Raw genomic sequence first — 23968 nt, forward strand, 5'->3', positions numbered from 1 at the left:
AACCTCTGTCTTTCAAATGCTGAGAGAGGCACGGTGTCTTTAGTGACACCGCCCTGAGGGCTTCCTAAACCTGACGGGGTGACCAGAGCCTACATCACGCGACTGACTTTTCTGGGGCACCCACGACTCCATCACAACCCGCACTTTTGTGATGGTCCTTATAAAGTGACATAACACATTTTAAAATCAGTGAAGGCAGCTTCACTAGTGAAGGCAGCTGTCAGCAGAGGCCTTCACGTGACATTTTCTGTATGATATTCCTGTCTCTGAAAATGCTAAAAATGGGGAGACAGTTATCAGAAAAGTTCAAAGAGTTAACAAATCCAGATGTGAAGGAATGTATTGAAATCAACCAATAATGTTAATGGCTAGTTATGACTACTCTCAATCTAGCATCAATCTAAAAGTTTTGAAAAAGCATGCATTTTGCCAGGGCCTATTCATTGGTGTAACAGCTATCACAGGCGCTGTTCTATTTTACATATATTATCCCGAATCCTGACAGCAACCCTGAAGTGCGTGTGTTATTCAACCCATCGTACAGACGGAGGTTCAAGGAGGCGAAGTAATACATCCAGCGTCTCATCAGTGGTGAGGCCAGAACGGGTACCTGGGGTCATCTGACCTCCAGTCCTAAATACAGTATCAGGCCCTTCCCGCCACGCCCGCAGTGTGGCTATGGCCGTCCTTGGCCTGGGGCTGCCGAGGTCTCTGTTATATAAAACACGCTTACCTGCTGGGTCACATCTCCCTCCTCAGCAGAAGAGGACACAGGAGTACGCAGATCATAAAAATCCTGGGTGTTACCGCTGCCATCGTGTAGTCACGCTTCATACTTGTGACTTACTGTATTTTGGGACATAAGTCACAATAATACGCCTGTCTCTTATTTTCAAAAAAAAAAGATGCTGTGGTAAGGATGGCAGGGGGAACCTCCATGAAAGGGACCACAGTTTAATCAGACGCACACAGACCTTTACACTCTGTGGAGCTTCATAACCATCATGAAGCCAATTAAATCAAACTTCTAAGAAGCAGCCCGCACAAACTGTGTACGGGGTGCTGCAGTCTTATGGCCTGTTATACAAGGCCCTTGTTTCTTTATAGTTATAACATTGCTTTCATTTCCACAAATCAAAAATAAATGACCACCTCCTCTTGATAAAATAATTCAGAAAATTTTCCCTTGGGAGATTTTGACGGACGCCTTTGAAGAGACTTCGGTGGACATTTTAGTGTTACTTTATTACCTCCCCCCCAATGTTCAGCAGCTTTATTGAGGTATAATTGACATACAATAAACCGCATATATTTAAAGACAATGTGAGAGATATAGACACATGAAATCATCACCACAGTCCAAATAAGGAACATATCTGTGGCCCCCAAAACTTTTCTCTGATCACTCCCTTCTGCCCGCCACGAAATGTCTCACACCCGCCCCTCCACGGCCAAGGACCTGCCAGGTAGCCTCACGGATTAATCTCAAAAGAACTTGGCTAAATACAGCCAGACAAAGCAGGGAATATACCACAGGATATCATTTTATATAAAATTCTAGGAAATGCGGGCGAGTGACTTTATTGCTTTTTACCGTAAGCATACATTCAGTGAAGCAGGAGAGAATACCACATCAGAAGATTAACATTTCTGTTATGTAGTTACAAGCTGAAGAAGTCCGACCACATCACTGTAGAGCGAGGATGGAAAGTAGGAGAGATCCTCTTTCTTTATGGTAAAATATAACACGAAATTTACCATTTTAAGCGTTTTTAAGTAGATCATTCATTTTTCTGGGCTGCTTGAACTAATACCTACCTACCAACAAAATCTCACCTACAACCCAACATGCTTGGAACCCACGTAGAGCTTCTGTCAGATTTTGCCTTAGGGCAAGTGTCAAAATCTTTTCTCACATCTCTGCTACTCACCTTTTATGTAAAAATCATGAAATTCCTACTGTACAGCACAGGGAACTATACTCAATACCCTGTAATAACCTATATGGGAAAAGAATCTGAAAAAGAATAGATACATGAATACGTACAAGTAAAGCACTTTGCCATATGCCTGAGGCTAACACAACCTTGTGAATCCACTGTACTCCAGGATTAAATAAAAAATTAAAGTGATCATCCTAAATAAAAATAAATAAAACCAAAATCAAAATCATGGGGGAATCTCCTGGCAGTCCAGTGGTTAGGACTCCTTAGTTTCACTGCCTAGGGCCCAGGTTCCATCCCTGGTTGGGCAACTAAGATCTCACAGGCCTTGTGGTGTGGCCACAAAATAAATAAATTAAATTAAAAAATAAAAATCATGGAATCATAGGGTCCGAGGAGCTCAGGACACTCCCTGCTCTAGACACTTCTTTGCAGAAATCATAGATTTAACCCAAACTCAAGACGTTAATGATGAGGAAACTAAGACTCCCAGACAAAGAGCAATTTGTCCCAGGCTGGTGTGCTCTGGCCGTCTACCCAGGGGTCTCTCTCTGCCTCCAAAGGTAGTGTCACCTGGCATTCTCCTTGGATACTGCTGGGGTGGGGCTGGAGTTTGGGGAGGGCGGAGGGCTGGGCGTCCTGCCTGGTGGCCGGTCCAGGTGTGGGCACCATCCTCAGGGAGGGGCTTAACAAGTTTCCTGTGACTCAATGACGCTCCACAGCTAATGGGCAGACCTGGGATTGGGAAGGTTGCATTAGAATCACAAAGTCACAGCATTTGTGCTGAGTGGTTCGAAAGCTGTAACCAATTACTGCCTTATTGCTTGTTGTGTTGTTCTTCTTGGAGGTTTACAACAAGGCTGAAGAAGGGTATTCGATTAAGTTTAGCAAAAGAACCTGACATTCCCAGAGGCGAGAGGCGCTGCCGGCCGCTCTGTTTCTCCTGGGCGGCTGCTTCCCACTAGCTACCTATTTTACGTTTGGTAGTGTATATATGTCCATGCCACTCGCTCACTTCGTCCCAGCTTACCCTTCCCCCTCCCCGTGTCCTCAAGTCCATACTCTACGTCTGCATCTTTATTCCTGTCCTGTCCCTAGGTTCTTCAGAACCTTTTTTCTTAGATTCCATATATATGTGTTAGCATACGGTATTTGTTTTTCTCTTTCTGACTTACTTCACTCTGTATGACAGACTCTAGGTCCATCCACCTCACTACAAATAACTCAATTTCGTTTCTTTTTGTGGCTGAGTAATATTCCACTGTTTATACGGGCCACATCTTCTTTATCCATTCATCTGTCGGTGGACACTTAGGTCGCTTCCATGTCCTGGCTATTGTAAATAGAGCTGCAATGAACGTTGGGGTACATGACTCTTTTTGAATTATGGTATATGATATGCCCAGGGTATATGCCCAGTAGTGGGATTGCTGGGTGGTATGGTAGCTCTACTTTTAGTTTTTTAAGGAACCTCCATACTGCTCTCCATAGTGGCTGTATCAATTTACATTCCCACCCACAGTGCAAGAGGGTTCCCTTTCCTCCACACCCTCTCCAGCATTTATTGTTTGTAGATTTTTTGTTGATGGCCATTCTGACCGGTGTGAGGTGATACCTCACTGTAGTTTGGATTTGCATTTCTCTAATGATTAGTGATGTTGAGCATCCTTCCATGTGTTTGTTGGCCATCTGCACGTCTTCTTTGGAGAAATGTCTGTTTAGGTGTTCTGCCCATTTTTGGATTGAGTTGTTTTTTTGATATTGAGCTGCATGTAAACTCCTTAATTTTAAAAGAAAGATGTTCCAGCTGATCAGAAGGAAAAAGGCACGGGGTCTGGACTTCATCGGTGTTTAGGGGACTAATCGTTGTCGCTGCCACTATTCCAGCTACAGAAGCCGAGAGAACAGTCAGCTTTCAGAGGGAAGCGGTAAAGAACTCCAAACACCTGCCCATCCGCGAGTCCGCCCCGAGCGCTCGGATTGGGGTCTGAAGCACGCCGCCCACGGCGGCCCACGAGTAGCGCTTGGGACCGCGCACGCGCACTCGCCGCCCGCCGGGGCCGCCGCACTGCGCCTGCGGGGCGGGGCGTGGCGGGCGTGGCGCATGCGCGCGGGCCCCGCCGGCAGGAAGCGGGCGCGGGGCGGGGCCTTCGGGCCGCCCCCGCCTCAGCCGCTCAAGTAGCCCAGCGGCCGCAGCGCGCGGCCCGGGATGCTGAGCCAGGCGCTCCTGCGCCTCGCGTCTGCCGTCAGCCGCAGGAGGATGAAGCTGCTGCTGGGCATCGCGCTGCTCGCCTACGTGGCCTGTGAGTGCGCCGGCTATTCCTTCCCGCCCGCGGCCTGCTCTCTCTCTCCCTCCCTCCCGCTCTGCGCGCGCGGCCGCCGGCCGGACAGGAGGCGCGGACCCTCGGCCCGGCTGCCCCGCCGCCCGCGGGGCTGCGGGCAGCGGTTCCCGGGCGTGCCGCGTCGCCGGGCTGGACTAGGGGGTGCGAATGCTGTCGCCCGGCAGAGACCCCGTGCCGGCTGCCTGCTCTTCGGAAAATTACTCCGCGTTTGGCTGCAGGGGAGCCCAGTGTCGCCGGACCCCGCCGGCCCGCGGCCGAGCCCAGGGGTCCGACGCCCGGGGGTCCCCGCGCCCGGGGTCTTGGCGCCCAGGTTTCTGGACGCCCGGGGGTGCCCCCGCCCAGGTGTCCGCGCCCGGGGTCCTGGCGCCTAGGTGTTCGGATGCCCAGGGGTCTCTTCGCCCAGGAAAGGAGGGTGCGGGTGCCGGTCGGCCCAGCACGGAGGCGCAGCGCTGGGGATCCCGGCGCCGCTTCTCGTGTGGTTCTCCCGTCATCACTCACCGCGGCTGCCGGACCTAGGGCAGGAGGGGCACTTTTCAGGCAGAGGGTAGACCCTGTGGCTTCTTAGAGGCAGAAGCTGTCCCTTTAAAAAAAAAATTTCGATGGGAATGTATTTTCATTGCTGTTATTAATACTTCCCCAAGTACCAAAATTGGACCAGGTGAGCTCGTTTGAATCCTAGCCACGGGAGTGATACACGCTGAAACGAAACACCTGCTCACCTGTTGAGTTACCAAGATCTGACTCCCGAGGTGAGGGAGGCTCGGCAAAGTGATTTCAGTTGAGCTCCAGGACGATGCGGGTGATTGAGACCCAGCCTGTCTGCTGCAGCCCAGCTGGGGGCAGTTAGTTGGGAGTAGTCTTCGAAGGAGGAAGAGCTAGTCTGAAGCGTGTGTCAGTCTTGAGTGAGACAGCCGAGAACCCAGGGGAAAGACTGCTTGAAGTTGTCTGACTGTGGTTAGGACAGTAATTATATCTAAATTGGCTGCGAGCTTCCCCATAGGTGCGTGAGCCTGTTTCATTGTCTCCTGTAACTATTTCAACAATCCTAGGAAATAGGTACTATCGTTATTCCCATTCTAGAGGTGAGTCTGTTAAGGCTAAGAGAAATCAGGCAGATTTACTGATGACCACACAGATGAAAACCTATGGAGACCAAGACCAGAGCCCGGCTTGCCGGGGAGCTGGGGCGAGAACCCAGGTGTGCAGGAAGCTCCCTGTGGATTTTGGGTCTTCTGAAGGTAGGGGGTTGTGGGATGTCATTCACAGTTCTGTAGACCAGGAATTTCTCCTGAGCCCGTACCTTTGCCTGTCCAGCCCTTATTGCTGCTTGTCTCTGCTTAGTCCCAGGGGACCCCAAGGAGTGCAAAACACCTGAGCAGTGTTTCTCAGACTCCTCTGTGGGTCAGAATCACCTGGAGAGTTTTCAGAACACAGGTTGCCACCTCCCCCCTCAAGTTTCTCATTCAGTAGGTCTGGGGTGTGGCCCAGCCATTTGCATTTCTAATAGCTTCACCTCAGATGCTGTTGGTGTGGTCCGGGGACGCCACTTTAGAACCTGTGGCCTAAGCAGGTGAGTTGAGTTGGCCACGAATTAGATGCTCACCCAAATGAGGGTTAAATTACGAACAGGTAGGAAGGAAGGGAGGGAATGCACAGGGGCTTGTGCTGGTAAGTGAAGTGTGTGTAGGAGTGACTAGGCAGGCGGCGGGGGGGTGGGTTCCCCAGGAGCAGCATGTGCAGAGGTCCTGTGGCAGCCAAGAGCAGGGCGTGTCCTCAGAATGTGGAGAACTGCGGTGTGGCTGGAGTATGGACACGAAGCAGCTATGAGGCTGCCCTGGCAGGCGGGTTGGAGCAGGCAGGCCTGGCGGAGGCCTCGTGCCAGCTCCCGACGCGGGGGAATTTAGCTGTGAGGTTTTAGACTAGGGTGGAGGCAGTGCTGGTAACAAGCCGGGTTGGTAAGTCCCGGGCACTTCGCAGGGAAAAGCATGACATTGTGGCTCCCGACTGACGGCGTCCGAGGACGTTGAAGGTGTCCGTGAGCCATGATGCCTGTGACGTCCAGTCTCTGCTCTCCTTGTTAATAATCTTTCCCTTTTGTTTGAGAAAACGCCCCTGCTCCCAGATGACACACAGCGCCTTCTGGAAATGCTCTTGGGCCCGTGCGGGCCCAGCCTCCTTGCTCGCACATAATTCTTCAGGCCCAGGGGCTGAGTGTGGGCCAGCTTGCACTGCACTGAGGTTCTTCTCCATGCATGTGTTTTCTTTTCGGTAATGGGGATTTCAGCCCTTGTAGCACTTAGATCAGTGCTGTTAGCCCCTCAGAAGAGCCTAGAGGTCTGAAAGTCATGCCAACCTGCTAGGTAGATCCCTAGGCAGAGACTCAGCTGGAATTACCTTTAGTGTTTTTGACAGGCTAGAGTTTAAAAAGTCAAATAGCCTTTGCCGGGTTTGTTGGTGTCCCCAGGCACTGTTTTCCTCTACCCAGAGGCAAGCACTTCACTTCTTTGAGCGAGGATTTTGGTGTTTGTTCTTGTGCGTAGAATTCTAGATACTACCTAGTGGCTTTCTTCTTTGGAAGATTGTTTATTCTCCTTTCCCCCACCGACCCACGCAGGTGCGGTGTGATTTTAAGTAGCTCAGCACTTAGTGTTTACGCGCATGACTACATGTTGTTCACCTGAGCACTTAGTGTTTACGCGCATGACTAAATGTTGTTCACCTGAGCCCTGTGAACTCCGCTTTTTTTTTCCCGGAGCTAATGACTCCACTCTCAGGCCCTATACTTGTTGGACTGCAAGCTTTGTCGCTCATGTCTTTCTCCCCCAAGACGCTGAGCAGCCTCTCGAGCTCCCTGAGGAGGGGCCTTCGGACCTCGTGTCCCTGGCCTCAGCCCCTCAGCCCCGTTGGCCTGGAGATCCTGTCCCCCGACGGCCACCGCCTCATTTCAGCTGGAGGTCACGGGAGGAGCATTGGCAGGCGTTGGCCGTGTCTTTGTCTTCACATTTAATTGACAGGTGGGTGGTGAGGCTCCATCCCTTCCGGGTCCTGGTGCCGAGGCTCAAGCCGGCTCCCGTCTCTCTGTGACTTGGTTTCTCCCGGGAGATCCCAGGCCCTGCCCTTTTCCTGCCCCTGGCGCCATCCTCCACGGCACACCTCGGCTCGGCCCCTCCGCACTCGGGTGTGCCCCGAGTGTGCATTTGTGGACGTGCGGTTGATAACTGGCCTCCTTCAGGACTGCTGTGCTCGGCATGTGGAGCCCCTCCCAGAGTGAGGCCTCTGTGCCGCAGGGGGGTCGGGGCACCTGCGTACCCGCCCGCCCAGGGATGCGCGCCCGGCTGGTGACGTGTGCGCACGTGCCGGGTGCTTCCAAGCCTGGCCGCCCAGGAGCCTCGCTCTGCGGTTCTGGGAACCTTCCGAACTGTCCTTTGGAGCGGTACCCTGCGGGGGTGCGGTGGCCTGGTCTGCTCCTCTTCCTTTCGTCTCTTCTGTCATTGTAGACTTTGGTCCTACTTTTTGGAAATTTTGTCGTCTAACTCTTTTAGTGAGAACATTTATGTTTGCTATCATTTTTTGTTTAGGAGCGTTCTCTTTCTCCCCGAATTTAAAAAACTAGAGTGTGGTCTTTGTGTCAGGGTCTCCTCTGAACGGTGGTTGTTTGCTCACTTTTCTTCCCCTGGAGAGTCTCTTCCTCCGGTGGCTTCCTTTCTCCTTGGAGGCTTTCCCGGGACGCTGGGCCGTCTGCTCTGTTTGCACGATCGATCCTGGGCAGGTGGGGGCCCCCCCCGGGCTGCCCCATGGACCTCAGCTGCCTCACTGGTTGGTGGAGCGTTCAGCATCCTCCGGGCGGCGGTGCCGGCTCTCCCGGGCATCCCAGGGACCCGGGGCAGGGCCGCGGGGCTGAGTCGTACCCTGATCGTCCCCCGGCTGACGGGGCCCCGTGCCCCAGACCCTCTGCCCTCCCCTCTGCAGAGACGGACCGGGCGGGGCTGGAGCCGGCGGGGTGCAGCGGGCAGGGCCCTTCTCCAGCCTCCTCCGCGCGACTCGCCCCCGCTCCCCGTCTCTTGGTTCCTCTGCCTGCTTCATTCTTCTTCCCCTCCCGAAAGCGCTTGTCCCCATCCCCCTGTGCACCTTGGTTTATACCCGAAACAGCAGAACAAAGGTGAAGCTTGCTTTCTGACGTTTCAGAGGCACTCCTTCAGCTCTGGAAAACGCGAGTTGTGACAGTAACAGCGCTCACTTAGGTTTGGGTGTGCCCTGGGTTTTGTTGGGAGGACACCGTATTTGTGGTGCTTTCCTATCCTGTCCCTGTTATTCCACCAAAAAGATGCTAAATCACCCCTGAAAACCACATGCGAGCATGTTTTACATGTGTTAGCTCTGCACGTGTGATAACAGACGTCAAGCTTCTCTGAGCTGGGAGTTCTGTGAGCAGTTTTCCCCTTGGTCTGATTAGCCCTGCGTAATTGGCGATCGTTAAGTCACTAAGCAGACAGGTGCTGGTGATGCCAGTGGACTCCTGGGGGAAAAGAGGGGAAAAAAGGGGAAAACAGGTGAACTTGTGTAAGTGGTGCTTCCAGATTCCCCTGAGCCCAGGGGTCACTACGCTTGTTACCGCAAGTTCCCAGGGTCCCCCCAGGCCCAGAAATAGCCTAGAATCTCCCCCTACCTTCTTGGTGGCCGGGAGGGGCAACCTGGAAATTGTTTTGACCCTCGACATCTACTGTAAGAATTTCCACACCTGATTTCTATCGTATTGAAAAAATAATTCAGCAAGCACCTAAATAACCCTCGGCCTACATATGCCAGTTCTTCTTTCCCCCACATTTGCTCATTCTTTTCATTTTTACATATATTTCTTTGTTGAAATATTTGAAAGTTGTAGACATAGTAATACTTCGTGTTTAAATACTTCAACACGTGTCTCCTAAGATCTGCATTTTCTATGTAATCTGATCACCATTATCATAGTCTAAAAATTAACAATAAGTAGTATCATCTGATATGCAGTCCATATTTGAATTCCCTCCGCCCGCCCCCATGGTACCATAAATGTCCTTATAGCCTTTTCTGCTTTTTTTTTTAATCTAGGATCCTGTCAGGGTTTACACATCGCTGTTATGCCTCTAACTCTTGTTTTTTCATGACATTTACCTTTTAAAAGCACAGGCTGGTTGTCCTTTAGAAACGTCCAACCTTCTGGACTTACCTGATTGTTTCCTCAGGATTAAATTCAGGTAAATATTTTTATGGTAACGCTGGTCGATTCGCATCACATCAGGCTTGTCCACTACCAGTGCTGAGTTTGATGCCGGGAGGGGCTGGCTGCCGGCCACTTGACTGCCGGGATCCACGTTCCCAGGACCCAGCCAGGGGATCTCGGAGACTTGCAAGCCAGCGCGCTCAGCATCCATTACCAGTCCTCGCCTGGATCGGTTTTATGTTGGGATCACAAAAGCGGCAACTTCCTAATCCTGTAAATCCTCCTCTGTTTATTAACTGGCGTTCTTGCGGACAGAGGGACCGAGGCCTGCCCCTTCCCTCCTTCCCTCCTTCCCTCCTTCCCTCCTTCCCTCCTTCCCTCCTTCCCTCCTTCCCTCCTTCCCTCCTTCCCTCCTTCCCTCCTTCCCTCCTTCCCTCCTTCCCTCCTTCCCTCCTTCCCTCCTTCCCTCCTTCCCTCCTTCCCTCCTTCCCTCCTTCCCTCCTTCCCTCCTTCCGCTTTCTGGGGGCTGCTGTAATAAATTGCTAGGAACTAGGCGGCTTTAAAACAAGGGAAATTGATTCTCCCACGATTCTGGGGGCTGGAGTCAGAAGTCGAGGTGTTGGCAGGGCCGCCGTGGTCCCCTCAAGGCGCCTTCAGGCTGCGGGTGCTTCATTCCCGGTGCTGGTCCCGTGGCCCCTTCCCTGCTGTCTGTCAGGTCCCTCCGTCCTTATAAGGTCACTGGTCACGGGTTCGAGGGCTCAGCTGGATAATCTAAGGTGGTCTTTTGGTCTCAAGATCCTTGATTACACCTGCTAAGACCCTTTTTCCAAGTAAGGTCAGTTTCCCAGGTTCTCGGAATTAGGATGTGAACATATTTTGAGGACCACCATCAATTTATGCCCCTCTTTTTTTTTTAAAGTCACTATGGACTAGAGGCTCTATCTTTGAGCACTTCCTTGATCTCCAGATGCTCCAGGCTCATCTTGTGTTTTCTGTGCCCCAAACCTGGAATCAGCCATTTCTACAAGGAGCCCTGCTTCCTCTCAGTGGAGAGTATGGGTTAGAACTCAGGGTCTGAGCACTCACCGAGGTGTCCTTGCTTCCAGCGTTCGCAGTGGACAGAGCCAGGACAGGTGCGAATTCTTTCCAGTTGTGAGTTTATGCCGAGGCCCCCAGTTTAAATCATAACGGGGTTCTTCCTCCCCTGCCCACTTCCCATATTGCTATTTCCTCCCTCCCACTATGAAAATATTGTTTCTGACATCAGGAAAAACTCATTTGCTCTCTACTGCCAGCCATGCCGGTTTCAGAATCATTGCCTCGTTTCCAGTACCAACGACAAGCTTAAGAAAATTCAGAATTTCTCTGTAGTTCTTTTTGTCCTTAGAATCTGTCTCACTCAGGGTGTACAGTTATTGTGTTGAAAAGCTCCATGAAACATGTTTTTCTATGCCTGATACAAGTCAGGTTTATTTTTCTGTTTGTGCTCCGTTTATTTTAGGATTTCTCTTTTCTTTCTGATTGTTAAAGTGTGTAAGCCATTTCCATGGTTCAGAAGTCAAACTGAATAAAAAGCTATGTGCAGACGTGTCTTGCTGCAATCCCTGGCCTCCACCCTCTTCCCACTGTCATTAGTCCATTTTATGCATCGTTGGTTTCTTTCTGCAAATCCAGGCATTAGGCTGTGTGTATATACACACCTGCTACTCATCGTTACCAGAAGGTAGTGAATCACATGGACGGTTCGCCCTCTTTTCCTTTCCTGCACAGTATTCCCTGGAAGGCTCTGGTATCGGCGTGCGGAGCTCACCTTTGCTCTGTGTATCTCTCCTGTGTGTGTGCCCTGCATTCTCCGTGGCCAGGCTCCTGAGCAAGGCGTTTTCCTTGTTTCAGACACTCTGCTCTTGGAAACACTGCTGCCGCGAGTAAGCTTGTGCGTGTGGTCCCCCGAGCCATGCCCCAGAACACCCCCGTCAGAGCTTGTGGACAGCTCACCAGGCAGAAGTGGTGTCTCCTTTAGTGTGCATCCTCTTCCTAGGAGTGACGTCAAGCATCTTTCCAAGGGTTAAAGGATGCTAATGTATCTTTTTCCGAGAACTGTTCAGCTTTTGCCCATTTTTCTGTTGAGTTTTTGGTCATCTTTCCCCTCATTTTTAAGACCTCTTAACACATCGGGGGTGTTAATTGTCCTCTGTGAGGTAAGCTGCAGCTGTTTTCTCATGCCTCGAGTGGTTCCCAGGAAGATATCTGTGGTCCTGGTCCCCGTTCCTGGCGCAGAGCTCCTAAAACCGTTGGGGTTTCCTGAGCCATAGGGGTGTCTTCTGTTGTTCCTAAGATGCCCCTTTTGATCACCCTGAGTTTTTGCTTGGGGGTGACTCAGGGTGGGCCCTAGATTGGCTTGGAACGGGGCAGGTCACTGTCAGCCTCACCCCGCCACCTCCGGAAGCTTTGTAAAAAGTCGTCAACAGTGAGGTGTGGTGCGCTCCTCGGTGGGTGAGGAGCTGGGAGGGTGCTGCCTGGAGAGGCCGTGGAGGCTCTGGTCCCTCTGAGAGTATCCATTCGTCTGCTCCTGAGCTGCGTCCTTCCTGATAAACCGGCTGTCGCAAGGAGACTGTCTCTCTGAGTCCTGTGAGTCTTTCTAGCAAATTATCAAACCCAAGGAGGGGGTCGTGGAGCCCTGACTTGCAGCCAGTTGTGAGAAGCACAGGTGGCCCCGGGCCTGGTGGTGGTGAAGTGTGCCGTCCTGTGGGCCTGAGCCCCTCACCTGCGGGGTCTGCGCTCAGGGCAGCTCGTTGGCGTCTAGGGGGCCGGAGCGCTGGTTGGTGGTGTGGAAACCCCGCACCCTGGGGTCAGCTGTGTTCTGGGGGTGGAAACAGATCTTAGGACGATTTTTCCGTTTCCCCATGTGGTTCTTAAGAACGTGGTCCAGGTGTTTGGAGGGAGGTGAGGGGCCTGGGCTGTGAGGGGCGCGGCGCCCTGGAGGCCCGGGGGTCAGCGGGTGGAGAGGTGCACGGGGTTGGACCCCGGAGCCCAGGGCGGAGGTGACAGGTGCAGGGACTGGGGGCCCTCGGGGCCAGGAGGCAAGGCTGGAGATCTGCCCGGGTGGGAACCCTTCAGCGAGAGGAGCTGCTGTTGGAGGAGAGCCGTGCAGCTGAGGAGCCAGGATGTGATCCACCTGCCCCAGATGTTCAGACTCGGGGCTAAGCGCCGCCTGTGTTGCCCCCCGGGCCTGTGGCTGGGTGTCGCTCGCAGCTCTGCACCCTCCCTGGACTCCTGCCTGCCGGGCGTGGGCTGGCAGGTGTGAGCCTGGTGGGGCGGGGGGAGCCCTGCTGCGGGGACGGAGCCCTGGGGGGCGGGGTGTCCCGTGGGACTGGCTTTGAGGGGGGCACCCCGCAGAACCCCGCACGCTGGAACTTCCGTGTGTGCATGCACGTCTCCCTTCCTCGTCTTCCGTTTCCTGCCTTTGTCTGTGTGGGATGAACATAATACAGTACGTGTAATACGCGTGGGGCGCGATCACCGGAGGGGGCGATGGGAGTGATGTGGAGACTTGGAATCCGGAGCAGGGGCAGGACGGGGACGAGTCACCTGGAGAGAAGGTAGGAGTGTCACGTGGGAGGGCAGACACGGAAGCGCAGCCACGCGGGGCCTGCGCTGGCCGGAGCCTGACGAGGGGGCCGGACCGGGGCCGTGGGCTCGAGGGACTCGCTGGGGCAGGAGCACGAGGGTCTGCCAGCCACCTGGGGGGAGGGGCGCCCAGAGCTGTGCCCATCACAGAGGGAGAGGCGGCAGGGCTCTTGTGACATCGGTTTGGTTTTTTAGTTTAATTTTTATTTTATATTGAAGTACAGTTGATTTACAGTATTGTGTTAGTTTCAGGTGTACAGCAAAGTGATTCAGTTATACGTATACATATATCCTTTTCAGATTCTTTTCCATTGTAGGTTATTACAAGATATCGAATATAGTCCCCTGTGCTATGTGGTAGGTCCTTGTTGGTTACCGATTTTGTATACAGTAGCGTGTATATGTTCATCCCAAACTCCTAATTTATCCCTCCCCTCTTCCCCCTTTGGTAACTAAGTTTATTTTGTATGTCTGAGAGTCTGTTTTGTAAAGAAGTTGTTTAACGGTTGTCTTAGAACACGGAGCCTTCGGAGGCCTTGAGCAGGGAGGGGAACAGAGGTGGGCTCTCAGCCTGCGGGGAGATCGGCCGGAGCACTTGTTAAACCCCGGTGGCTCCCCACCCCCTGAGTTTCTGATTGGGGAGCCCTGCCGGGGCCTGAGAATCTGCATTTCCGACGGGCTTCCGGGGAAACGCTGTGTAGCTCTGGTCCGAATGAGCCTCTGCCCTGTCTACCTCGAGGGTCCCGGGGGCTGGGCGCTGTCCCCTCTCCGGGCTCCTCCAACAGCGGGAGTCCTCGAGATGACAGTTGAGTTTGGGGTCTCTAACTGCCTGACCGGCTTGGGGATCTCATGGGTCAGTCTGCACTTTGCAAGTGTGGTGCTGCCCTACCTGGACGGACCTGGACGGACCTAACACTTCGGCTCCCCTGCAGACCTTAGGGAACTTATTTCAGACTTTCTCCCTGCGGGCTGTGGAAATTGCAGTGATACCAGAGCCTAGAAAGGCCTTCCTTGTGTTTCTCAGACTGTCTTATGCGTAAATACACCTGCATGAAGTTTTAAACGTGTGTCTAGTGTGAACAAGCAGAAATGGATTCTACTAAGTCTCTCATCTCAGTTAATAAGTGATCTTTTTACATGTAAAGACTTTCTAAAGGGACTGATGTTACCTACAACGCCCACAGGTTCTTGTGTTTTTAACCACTTTGGGGCATAAGATTTTTCCCATGGAAATGTTGGGGCAGCTTTCTTAGGAAAGTCTCTGGGGAGGTGTGAGTCACTTAGGTGTTCTGTGCCGCATTTGGGGACCCGCCAGCTGGGACTCTGGAGGCTGCGGGGTGGGGAGTTGGAGGGCTTGTGCTGGGGCTCGTCCCGGAGGCCGTCCTGGAGGAGGTGTCTCGGGAGGGAAGCAGGGCTGGCGCAGGGCCTCTGCGCGTGGCCTGGGAAGGACGCCAGTCGCCAGCCTGCCGGGGCTCCCCAGACCGCCTCATCCGGGCAGCTTCCATTCTGTGTAACCGCTGGTATGAACGCAGGTCCGGCTGGCGGGGCAGGGTTCCGGGCCAGCTCTCCTCGGGTCGGGGGGGCAGGAGGGCTCCCCATTCCGTGGCTGCTGCCCTTCGTGTGTGATGCTGCCTGACCCTTAGCCACCTGATGGTTTTAGGGAGACCTGGAGGCGGGGAAGCTCCCTCCTCTGACAGCCCCCTGCCTTATCTGGAGAATTTTAAACAGAATAGTATCTTGTGATTTGAACCCTCTGATCGGTTTAGGATGCGTGTCCTTGTCTGCTTTGAAGGCCTTCAGTTGAGCCGCCGCAGGGTCTATATCTGTTCCTCGGGGGCCGGAGTTGTGAGGGTTCGTGGGAGGTGAGCAGGGCTTCTCTTTCCTGGGCGCGTTTGATGCTGTGATCACACAAGGCAGGCAGCCTGCGTGACAGGGATGGGGGCCCCTGGGACCTCAGCCACCCTTTCTGCCCAGGCGGGAGGAGCTTTGCCCGGATCCTGGGTCGATGGGAGATTAAAGCACCTGCCTGTGCTCTGGTTCTGGTTGTTCCGCTGCGTGACCGACCCCTTCAGGACTTGCACAGAGCAGCGGCTGTTTCACCACCCTCATGGGTCTGTGGGGTGGGAATTTGAAAAGCAGAGTCTGTTCTCTGGTGGCGTCTAGCCTGACGGTTGGGACTCACACAGCGGGGCTGGAGGGTCCCCTTCCCGGAGACTCGGCTGGCAAGTCTGCCCCTGAGGACAGCTCGGCCGGCGTGGTTGTTGGAGCCCCCGTGGGTGACCTGTCTGCCCTCGGGTGGTCGCGGTCCTGCCGGCTGGCCCTGGGCTGCAGGATCCGGTGTTTCCAGCAACCGAGGCCCACATGCACGCTGGTTCTGACCGGCTGCCCAGACTGTGGGGAGGGCCAGGACCCCTCCTCTGATGGGATGTGTCACCTGTGGCACCAGGGAGGGTCTCGCTCTCTGAACATCACGCTGACGCTGCGGAGTGCAGCAGACGGGCTGGGCCTGGCCTCTGCTGAGCCCTGTCTCGGGACCCGAGAGGAGCAGGGGCGGCCGGGGGAAGGCGCCCGCACTGAAGCGTCCTGGAACTTTCTCCACAGACGGTGCGTGGTTCGGATGAGCCCAGGAGCCTGGGCGGTACGGGTTTCCATTGTGAATCCGCCTCTGGATGAAGCGTTTCTTACCTGCGCAGGTGGAGCATCTTTCTCGGTCAGTGGGCTGCGTGGCCCTGAGGGTTTCACGAGGTCTCCGTGCTCAGTTTGGGTTTGATCATGTGTCCCACGGGCGTCTGGGGGGGAATGAGCTTAGCAGCCGGTTTGGGGAAAACAAGGCGCCTGTCTCCGTGGGAGTGGGGATGAGCCCGGGCCCTAGACGGGCTATGCAGGCCTGGGAAGGAGGCCCCCGCATGGCCCTGTCACACGGCTGTGGGGTGACCTGACAAGTCACAGGTGCTCCTCTTGGCTCTGGTCTTCAGCTGTGACGTGGGAGTGACAGCGTGACCTTGGGCTTGGAAATGGTGAGCCCGGAAGGCCCCTGCAAGGGCCCTGGCGTCATTCCAGCGCCACCGAGTCCCTGAGCCACCTTGTCCTTGTCCTGAGACCCAGGCCGGGTTTGTTCAGGGTCTGTTCCTGCCCCCCGTTAGACACCTCTCCCCGTCACTGTGGGATGGAGAGGGAGGCGAGAGTGCGTTTGTCCCAGCCGTTATCCCTCCCGCAGCCGCCCCCCAGCTCTTAGCCTGTGACAAACCCGTGTCACACCCACCCTGACCTCCCGGCCCATCCTGACGCCCTGTCCTCTGCTTTCAGCTCGCTTCTCCCCTGCCCGTCTGCCCCTCACACCCCTGCTTCCTCTGGTGCTGAAACCCTGCTGCCTTCACCACGCTGAGTGATGCTGGTCACCTGCTAACCAGGGCCCAGCTACCTAAGGGGAAGCAGTGGTGCTCGCCTTCAGTTCATGGGCAGAATCCTCGGGGGAGCTTGTCAGGAACACAGCCCCCGAGGCCCACCCTGAGCTGCAGCCTCGTCTTCCCTCCCCAGGGACCTCTGCTGCCCTTCTCCTCCCAGGGCATCCATCTCCTGCTGAGCCCAGAAGGCGGCTCTGCTTCTGAAGATAAAAAGGACTAAGCAAGTGATGTTTGTGAGAAAGGAAGAGCATTCCCTGACCTCCGTTTGGCTGGTTTTGGTGCCTGGCCTGCCCGTGCTTGGTGTTTTGAGTGAATAAGGACACTCCTGCTCTTGCAGGGAGACCCGCCCTAAGCCGCCAGTTAAAAAGAGGTGTGCCGTGGTCACCACGGCCACACGGGGGGCCACAGCGTACCCTGCGGGGGGGGGGGGGGCGCTGTCCCGAGAATGGAGTGCCCCGGCGAGGTGCCCGGAGACCCTGTAAAGGCAGCTGAAGTGGTGAGGAGGTGCGGAGTCCTGCGGGAGCAGGGGCTGCAAGGGGGTCCGATGGTGGGGGGGTGGGTCACGAAGCCCTGGGGTGGGCGGGGAAGAGCAGCTGGGGAGGAGGGCACGTGTCCAGGTGCCGCGAAGGGGCATTTCCTGCCCACGGTCCGCATTATCCGTCTGTAAAGGGCGGCGAAGCTCCTGAGGTGCGCGTCTTCCCCGGCAGATCCCGGGCCGCCCGCGCTTCCTGAGGGAGACGAAGAAGCAGAGCCCTGCTGGGGCCGGGGGGATGACTCGGGAGACCTGTGTGTCTACTTCCCGGGACGGGGAGGGCAGCCTTACCTGCTCTCAGGTGGTCTAGGTGACTGCAGGAGGACCGAGAAATGTCTCCAAAATAGACATTTTAAAGAGATTCAGGAAGAGGTTGAGAAGGAGAAAACGGAATAAACTAATAACCGCGGGATGATTTGGGAAGACGGTCAAAAGGCTGTCACCACTCGGAAGGCACCTTAGGGCCTGGGTCATCTCAGGCGCAGTTAGTTCCCTGGCACAGAGAGAGGGGGACGCTTCCGGGCTGTTTTGATGAGGAGCTAATCCTAAAGCCAGAATGAGACAAGGTACTCATTTCAGGTCCACAGTGAGGACAAGTGTCGCAGGGTCTGCACCTCCTGGTTCACGGGCACCTGGCATCCCAGGTGAGCAGTGACCCAGATGGAGACTGGGGACAGGGGGCATGCAGCTTAGCAGGGGCTCAAGAACCTTTTCCCTCCTTTTTACAAAGCAAGGTAAGCACATAGATACAAGGAAAAAATAGTCAGCATTTGAACTCAGTATTTTGGCGTCTTCAGACAGTCTTTTTTTTTTCTGTGTAATTTTTAGTAGCAGATATATTTTCTCGTCTGGGGCCGTCACACCTGCATTATCAGGTTGCAGCATGGTTTCGTTGCCATATTTTTATTGAGATGTAATTGCTATATAACGTTTTATTAGTTTCAGGTGTACATGTGATGATTCAATGTGCGTGTGTGTGTTGGGAAATGATCACCATAAGTTTACTTAACATCCATCACCACACAGTTAGATTTTTTTTTTTTTTTTTTTTTTTTTTGCGGTACGCGGGCCTCTCACCGCTGCGGCCTCTCGGGTTATGGAGCACAGGCTCCGGACGCGCAGGCTCAGCGGCCATGGCTCACGGGCGCAGCCGCTTCGCGGCATGTGGGATCTTCCCGGACCGGGTCACGAACCCGTGTCCCCTGCATCGGCAGGCGGACTCTCAACCACTGCGCCACCAGGGAAGCCCCACAGTTACAGATTTGTGTGCGTGTGTGATGAGATCCTGGAAGACTCACTGTCTTAGCAGCTTCCTTCAAATACTTAGGATAGTGTTGTTAACTACAGTCACATGCTGTACACGACATCCCCAGGACTTATTTTAACCCCATTTCACACCACCCATCCCTCACCTCCCACCTCCCACGTCTGGCAACCGCTGATCTGTTCTCTGTACCTGTGAGCTTGGGTTTTTGTTGTTTGTTTTTAGAGTCTACATGTAAGTGAGATCCTACGGTATTTGTTTTTCTCTGACATTCACTTGGTGTAATGCCTTGAGGATCCAGCAACGTTGCCGCACATGGCAAGATCTCCGTCTTTTCGTGGCTGAATCATATTCCATTGTGTATATACACCGTATCTTCTTTACCCATTCATCCGTCAGTGGACGCTCACCTGACGTCTGTATCCTGGCTGTTGTGAATAGTGCCGCAGTGGACGTAGAGGTACATGTATCCTTCGGAATTAGTGTTCTCATTGCCTTTGGATAAATAGCCTGGAGTGGAATTGCTGGATCGGGTGGTAGTTCTGTTTTTAATTTTTTGAGGAACCTCTGCACCGTTTTCCGTAGCGGCTGCACCAGTTTACATTCCCACCAACAGTGAGTGAACCAGGGTTCCCTTTTCTCCGCACCCTCACCAACACCTGTTATCGCTTATCTTTTTTGATAATTGTTACAGTCATATTTAATGACTTTATGATTTCATCACGTGAATGGCTATATCATAATTTATATAATAGTTCCCCAACTGTAATGTATTTTGGTTTACTCTTAATTATAAATAAGGCTGTGACTTGTGAAGGCCGCTTTCTTGTGTGTATACTTATTTCCTGAGGATAATCCTCAAAAGTAGGATCCCATGGTCCAAAGGCATAAACATTCTTTGTTTTATAATGAGTAACGAATATAGTACAGCTCCATTTTAATTTCTCCCATTTCTTGCTTACTTGCCACTTTCTACTTATTTATTATCTTTTCGATCATAGTTTCCTCTTGTATTGGAAGAGGGCTGTGCTTCTATGGTTTCATCATGCCCCTTGTTCACAACGGGGCTCTCTTGCAAGGAGCATGATTTTGGACACTGAGAACTCTGCCGTGAACGTTTATCAGCCCCCCTGCTGGGTATCAGCAGGTGCAGTGAGAACATGCCTAGTGTCGCCCCTCACCTCAGGGCCTTCCCAAGCCCCCAGGATTGCCGGCCCCGGACTCCAGGGTGTGTGTGTGTTTGCTCCCTGCCTTCCCCAGCGTCTGGCAGCAGCCGAGTGCTCCTGGCCTCGGGAGGGGCGCATCCCTGGGGGAGTGCTCACGTGGGGCCGTGTCGGCATGTGGACAGAGCCTTAGCGACACCGTTCTCTGTGGGCGTCTCTGTGAGGTACACTCTGGTCAGTAACTTCACATGCGTGTCGTGGTCTAGTGTGTCTGTAAAGTCACCCCTGGTGAAATCCACTGCGGCAGCCGGACTGGTTTAGACGCGGTTACTCAGCTGTCTGCCGTCAGGGAGGTGGCCCAGCAGACGAGGCTGTGATGTAGGGGAGCTGGGTGAGGGCTGAGAGAGAGGACGGCCACAGGGTCAGGCCATCCTCTACTTCTCTGAGTCTCGGTCTCATCGACGTTGGAGGGGAGGGGTTGCACTGAGCCCTGGGATCTCTTTGATTCTTGCAGGTCTTTGATTCCCGTGACCGGCTCTTCCTCAAAGGCTGGGGACGTACTGCGTATCAAAGCACGTGCACCGTGGCACTGCAGGCCCCAGAAGGTTATGCCAGCGTCAGGGGTGTATAGGGCCACCTTTTCGCTGATGTTTAGTCGCACTTATTTTATTTATGTAGGTACGTATGTATGTATTACCAGCTGCCCCGTGCAGCATGCAGGGTCTTAGTGCCCCGACCAGGGATCGAACCTGCACCCCCTGCAATGGAAGCACGGAGTCCTGACCGCTGGACCGCCAGGGAAGTCCCAGGACTTATTATTTTGAAAGTGTGCATTTTATTGTCTTCGTGAGCTATAGTTTTCATAGGCAACTTTAAGATATTGGTTAAAAGTTAATATTGTATTAGTTGGAGTCCTTGAATGTTGTGAACTTAAATATTGACTGCTCCTTTCTCTTTCTCTTACAGCTATTTGGGGCAACTTGGTTAACATGAGGTAATTGTTTTTAATAACTCGGCTGTTACGTTTGGGTTGAGAGGATACATTTCATTGTTGCATGTACACCGTGACGTCATGGGCTGATTGAGGACGATGTAAAAGCGGAACTGAGCTTGGTGTTCACACGTCCAGCGCGTCTCCTGTCCTGGGGTGTTCCGGAGGACGCAGCTGGTTATCACGCTGACCCGAGTCCAGCTCGGATGTGACGGTGAATCTCGAGGCAGCCGTGGCGGCACCTTGGTGCCCGCCTCCGGCCTTCCTGGCCTTGTAGACAGAAGAGGGCGGACCTGAGCTTTCAGGCTCCTGAAATGTAAATGGCATTTCTGGGCGGCTTGAGCAAAGCACTCAGGGGCACCTTTCCAAAGCCTCTTAGGGAAACCGAGGCTGCCCTCACCCCCAGGAGCAGACCAGTGGATGCTTGAGCCCACTGTCCGTCCCAGGGTGGGGAGGGCCCGGGGACCTTCTGGCCTGAGTGAGCATTATTTGTGTTGCTCAGCAGAGCATGAGGGACACTTGTAAAAATCAAATCCTTGTGTCAGTATTCTTAAAAAAAAAAAAAAAAAAAAAAAAAAATCAGCGAAAGTCATAAGCATTCATTGTAAAAACAGATTTGGTGCCGTGAGTACAGTTTTACATTTAAAGAAAAACCCCCTCCACTTTGTACTTCTTGGTGTGACTGTCAAAGAGCGGCAGTCGCACTGCGGCGGCAGCAGGCTTGGGAAGTCAGCGCAGCTGCGGGCAGCCAGGGAGGGTCGCTCTGCCCCCACCGGGCTCTTCACGTCCAGTGGGCTTTGCAGGGCGGCTGGGGCCGTGTTGACCCAATTCCTCCCGCCGGGACTGGTGTGTGTCTCCTGACAGAGGCCCCTGTGTGTGGCTGGAGGGCTGCTCAGGCCCCATTAAAGGAGCTCTGTCTTTGCACTTGGAAAAACTCCATTTTGCATTAAATCCCAGGAAAGCCCAGCAGAGAAACTTGTACTCCCTATAGACACGCTTCCTGCCTCTAATTTACAATCCCGTGTTGGGTGGAATGTGAAAGTGAGATGGTCTTAGTTTAACAGAAGCGCCCCGTCAGGTGGTGGTGAGCCTGGGGTACGGCGCTGAGGGGCTACCCCCAGCCCCCTCCTCCCCCGCCATCCTGGGGGGTTGGTGCTCGGGATGGGTTCCTGGGGAGGAGGGGGCGACGTGCACCCTTTGGCCTGTGTTGCGGTGGTTTGTTCAGAAATACACCTGGGAGTCACAAAGTCTTCCTGGTCTCAGTTTTGTAGTTTTCTACTCAACAGGTCCATCCAGGAAAATGGTGAACTCAAGATTGAAAGCAGGATTGAAGAGGTTAGTCTCTTTTCCAGACTTTGCCCCTCCTTTTCCTGCTCATTGGTCCACTTCAGTCCCTTTGCTTGCGCTGGTATCTTTATCGTGGCCGCTTGATGCTGTCCTGTGATTCTGAAACCGTCTCGCAGGAAATCATTCCCTCATTTAAGAAGGACTTTGTTAGGCTGTGGCCGCACCTGTGTCGGCATTTGTCCATTTGTTAAGGTGCAGTGTGTTAGATCTGCCCTCCAGGCAAGATGGATTTAAGCTCTTACGTGACTTTTCAGGGGAGCCTTTCCAGGCTTCCTTAGAGGAACGGCAGTGAGGACCTTCACCAGGATGGGGGCAGGGGCCACCCTCCACTGACCTGAGCAGGTGCCAACAGGAAACACGGCCCGGCTCGTTTGCGAGGACCCGGGGACACACAGAGCAGGGCGGGCGCACGAGCGGAGGGGAGGCTGCGGCCTGCCTCACTGAAAGCCGGCAACTCTAGCCCACGTCACACCTTCTGGTTAAAATAATTGCTCGTGTTTTAGTCCAGCGTCGGTGCAGACAGACCCTTGTAATCTGGGCTGCGGGAGCGCTGGGGGCTGCTCACGGTGACTTGGAGCCACATACCGGCCGTCCTGTGCAGCCCCGGCCCTGGCCCGCGAATGCAGCGGACGCACGGCCTGCGACGCGGGCGCTGTGCTGATGGCAGGCGACACACCGGGGGCAGCCCCCGGGCGTCCTCTCTCTCACCTGAAGAGAAGTGGGGGTGGTGACCACCTGTTTTCACGAGCCTGAACCCCCTTTGACTTTGCCCGTGAGGTCGGGAAGGAAAAAGGTGAATGTCCTGAGGGCTTAGGCATCTCTGGAGCGAGAGATTCCAACACGCAGTTCAGTATCTCGATTCTAGGATTGTGAGTCACGGGGTCTTACTTAACCTCAAGTTGGAGGTGAATCGTAGAAGGAATTAAAATCTGTTTCACATCACGTCCTGTCCCTCTGGAACATCAGAGTGGGTGAACGTGGTGGAGGACTGGGTTTCTGCTTGAAAACTGATACTGGTTATTTTCGTTTTAGATCGTTGAACCACTAAGAGAGAAAATCAGAGATTTGGAAAAAAGGTATGTGTACTTTTTCTTTTGTCTAAGAAAATACTTATATCTTACTGACCTTAGAAGGTCAATATCTAATGTCAGTTCATCTCACCTGAGTAATTAACTCTGTAATTTCAAAGATACAAGGCACTTTCAAGACAGGGACTTTTCCACGAGAACGTCAATTTTTACTATAAAATTCAGATGCAGTGTTTTTAAATCTTTTTTTCCTTTGCTCATTAAAAAGTATTTCTGATGAAAGCTATGGGCTCTCTCCAGAAAAAAAAAATATTTAAATGATTTTTTTAACATCTTTATTGGAGTATAATTGCTTTACAATGTTGTGTTTTTGCTGTATAACAGAGTGAATTAGCTACATGCATACGTATATCCCCATATCTCCTCCCTCTTGCGTCTCCCTGCCACCATCCCCATCCCCATCCCTTCTAGGTGGTCGCAAAGCACTGAGCTGACCTCCCTGTGCTATGCGGCTGCTTCCCACTAGCTATCTGTTTCACATTTGGTAGTATATATATGTCCATGCCACTCTCTCACTTCGTCCCAGCTTACCCTTCCCCTTGCCTTTGTCCTTTATTCCTGTCCTGCCCCTAGATTCATCAGAACCATTTTTTTTTTAGATTCCATATATATGTGTTAGTGTACGGTATTTGTTTTTCTCTTTCTGACTTACTTCACTCTGTATGACAGACTCTAGGTCCATCCACCTCACTACAAATAACTCAATTTCGTTTCTTTTTATGGCTGAATAATATTCTATCGTATATACGTGCCACATCTTCTTTATCCATTCATCTGTTGATGGACAGGTTGCTTGCATGTCTTGGCTACTGTAAATAGTGCTGCAGTGAACATTGTGGTATGTGACTCTTTGATGGTTTTCTCAGGGTATGTGCTCAGTATTGGGATTGCTGGGTCACATGGTAGTTCTATTTTTAGTTTTTTAAGGAACCTCCATACTGTTCTCTATAGTGGCTGTATCAATTTACATTCTCATCAACAGTGCAGGAGGGTTCCCTTTTCTCCACACTCTCTCCCGCATTTATTATTTGTAGATTTTTTGATGATGGCCATTCTGACAGGTGTGA

At 53.1% G+C, this 23968-nt stretch overlaps 1 protein-coding gene across 2 annotated transcripts in view; it reads left to right on the forward strand.

Moving 5' to 3' along the window:
* The first annotated feature begins 4079 nt into the window (after nt 1-4079).
* UXS1 (UDP-glucuronate decarboxylase 1) overlaps nt 4080-23968 on the forward strand; it is a 73923-nt gene continuing 54034 nt past the window's right edge. The window contains exons 1-4 of one of the 2 annotated variants that reach the window (XM_079940415.1): nt 4080-4246; nt 20442-20469; nt 21738-21801; nt 22846-22889. In XM_079940415.1, the coding sequence (XP_079796541.1) occupies nt 4153-4246; nt 20442-20469; nt 21738-21801; nt 22846-22889 (230 nt within the window). In that variant the 5' untranslated portion in view covers nt 4080-4152. The remainder of the gene's footprint in view (nt 4247-20441; nt 20470-21737; nt 21802-22845; nt 22890-23968) is intronic. The other variant, XM_079940416.1, reaches the window with a different exon arrangement.

The sequence above is a fragment of the Stenella coeruleoalba genome, assembly GCF_951394435.1.
Source record: "Stenella coeruleoalba genome assembly, chromosome: 13".
NCBI lineage: Eukaryota > Metazoa > Chordata > Mammalia > Artiodactyla > Delphinidae > Stenella > Stenella coeruleoalba.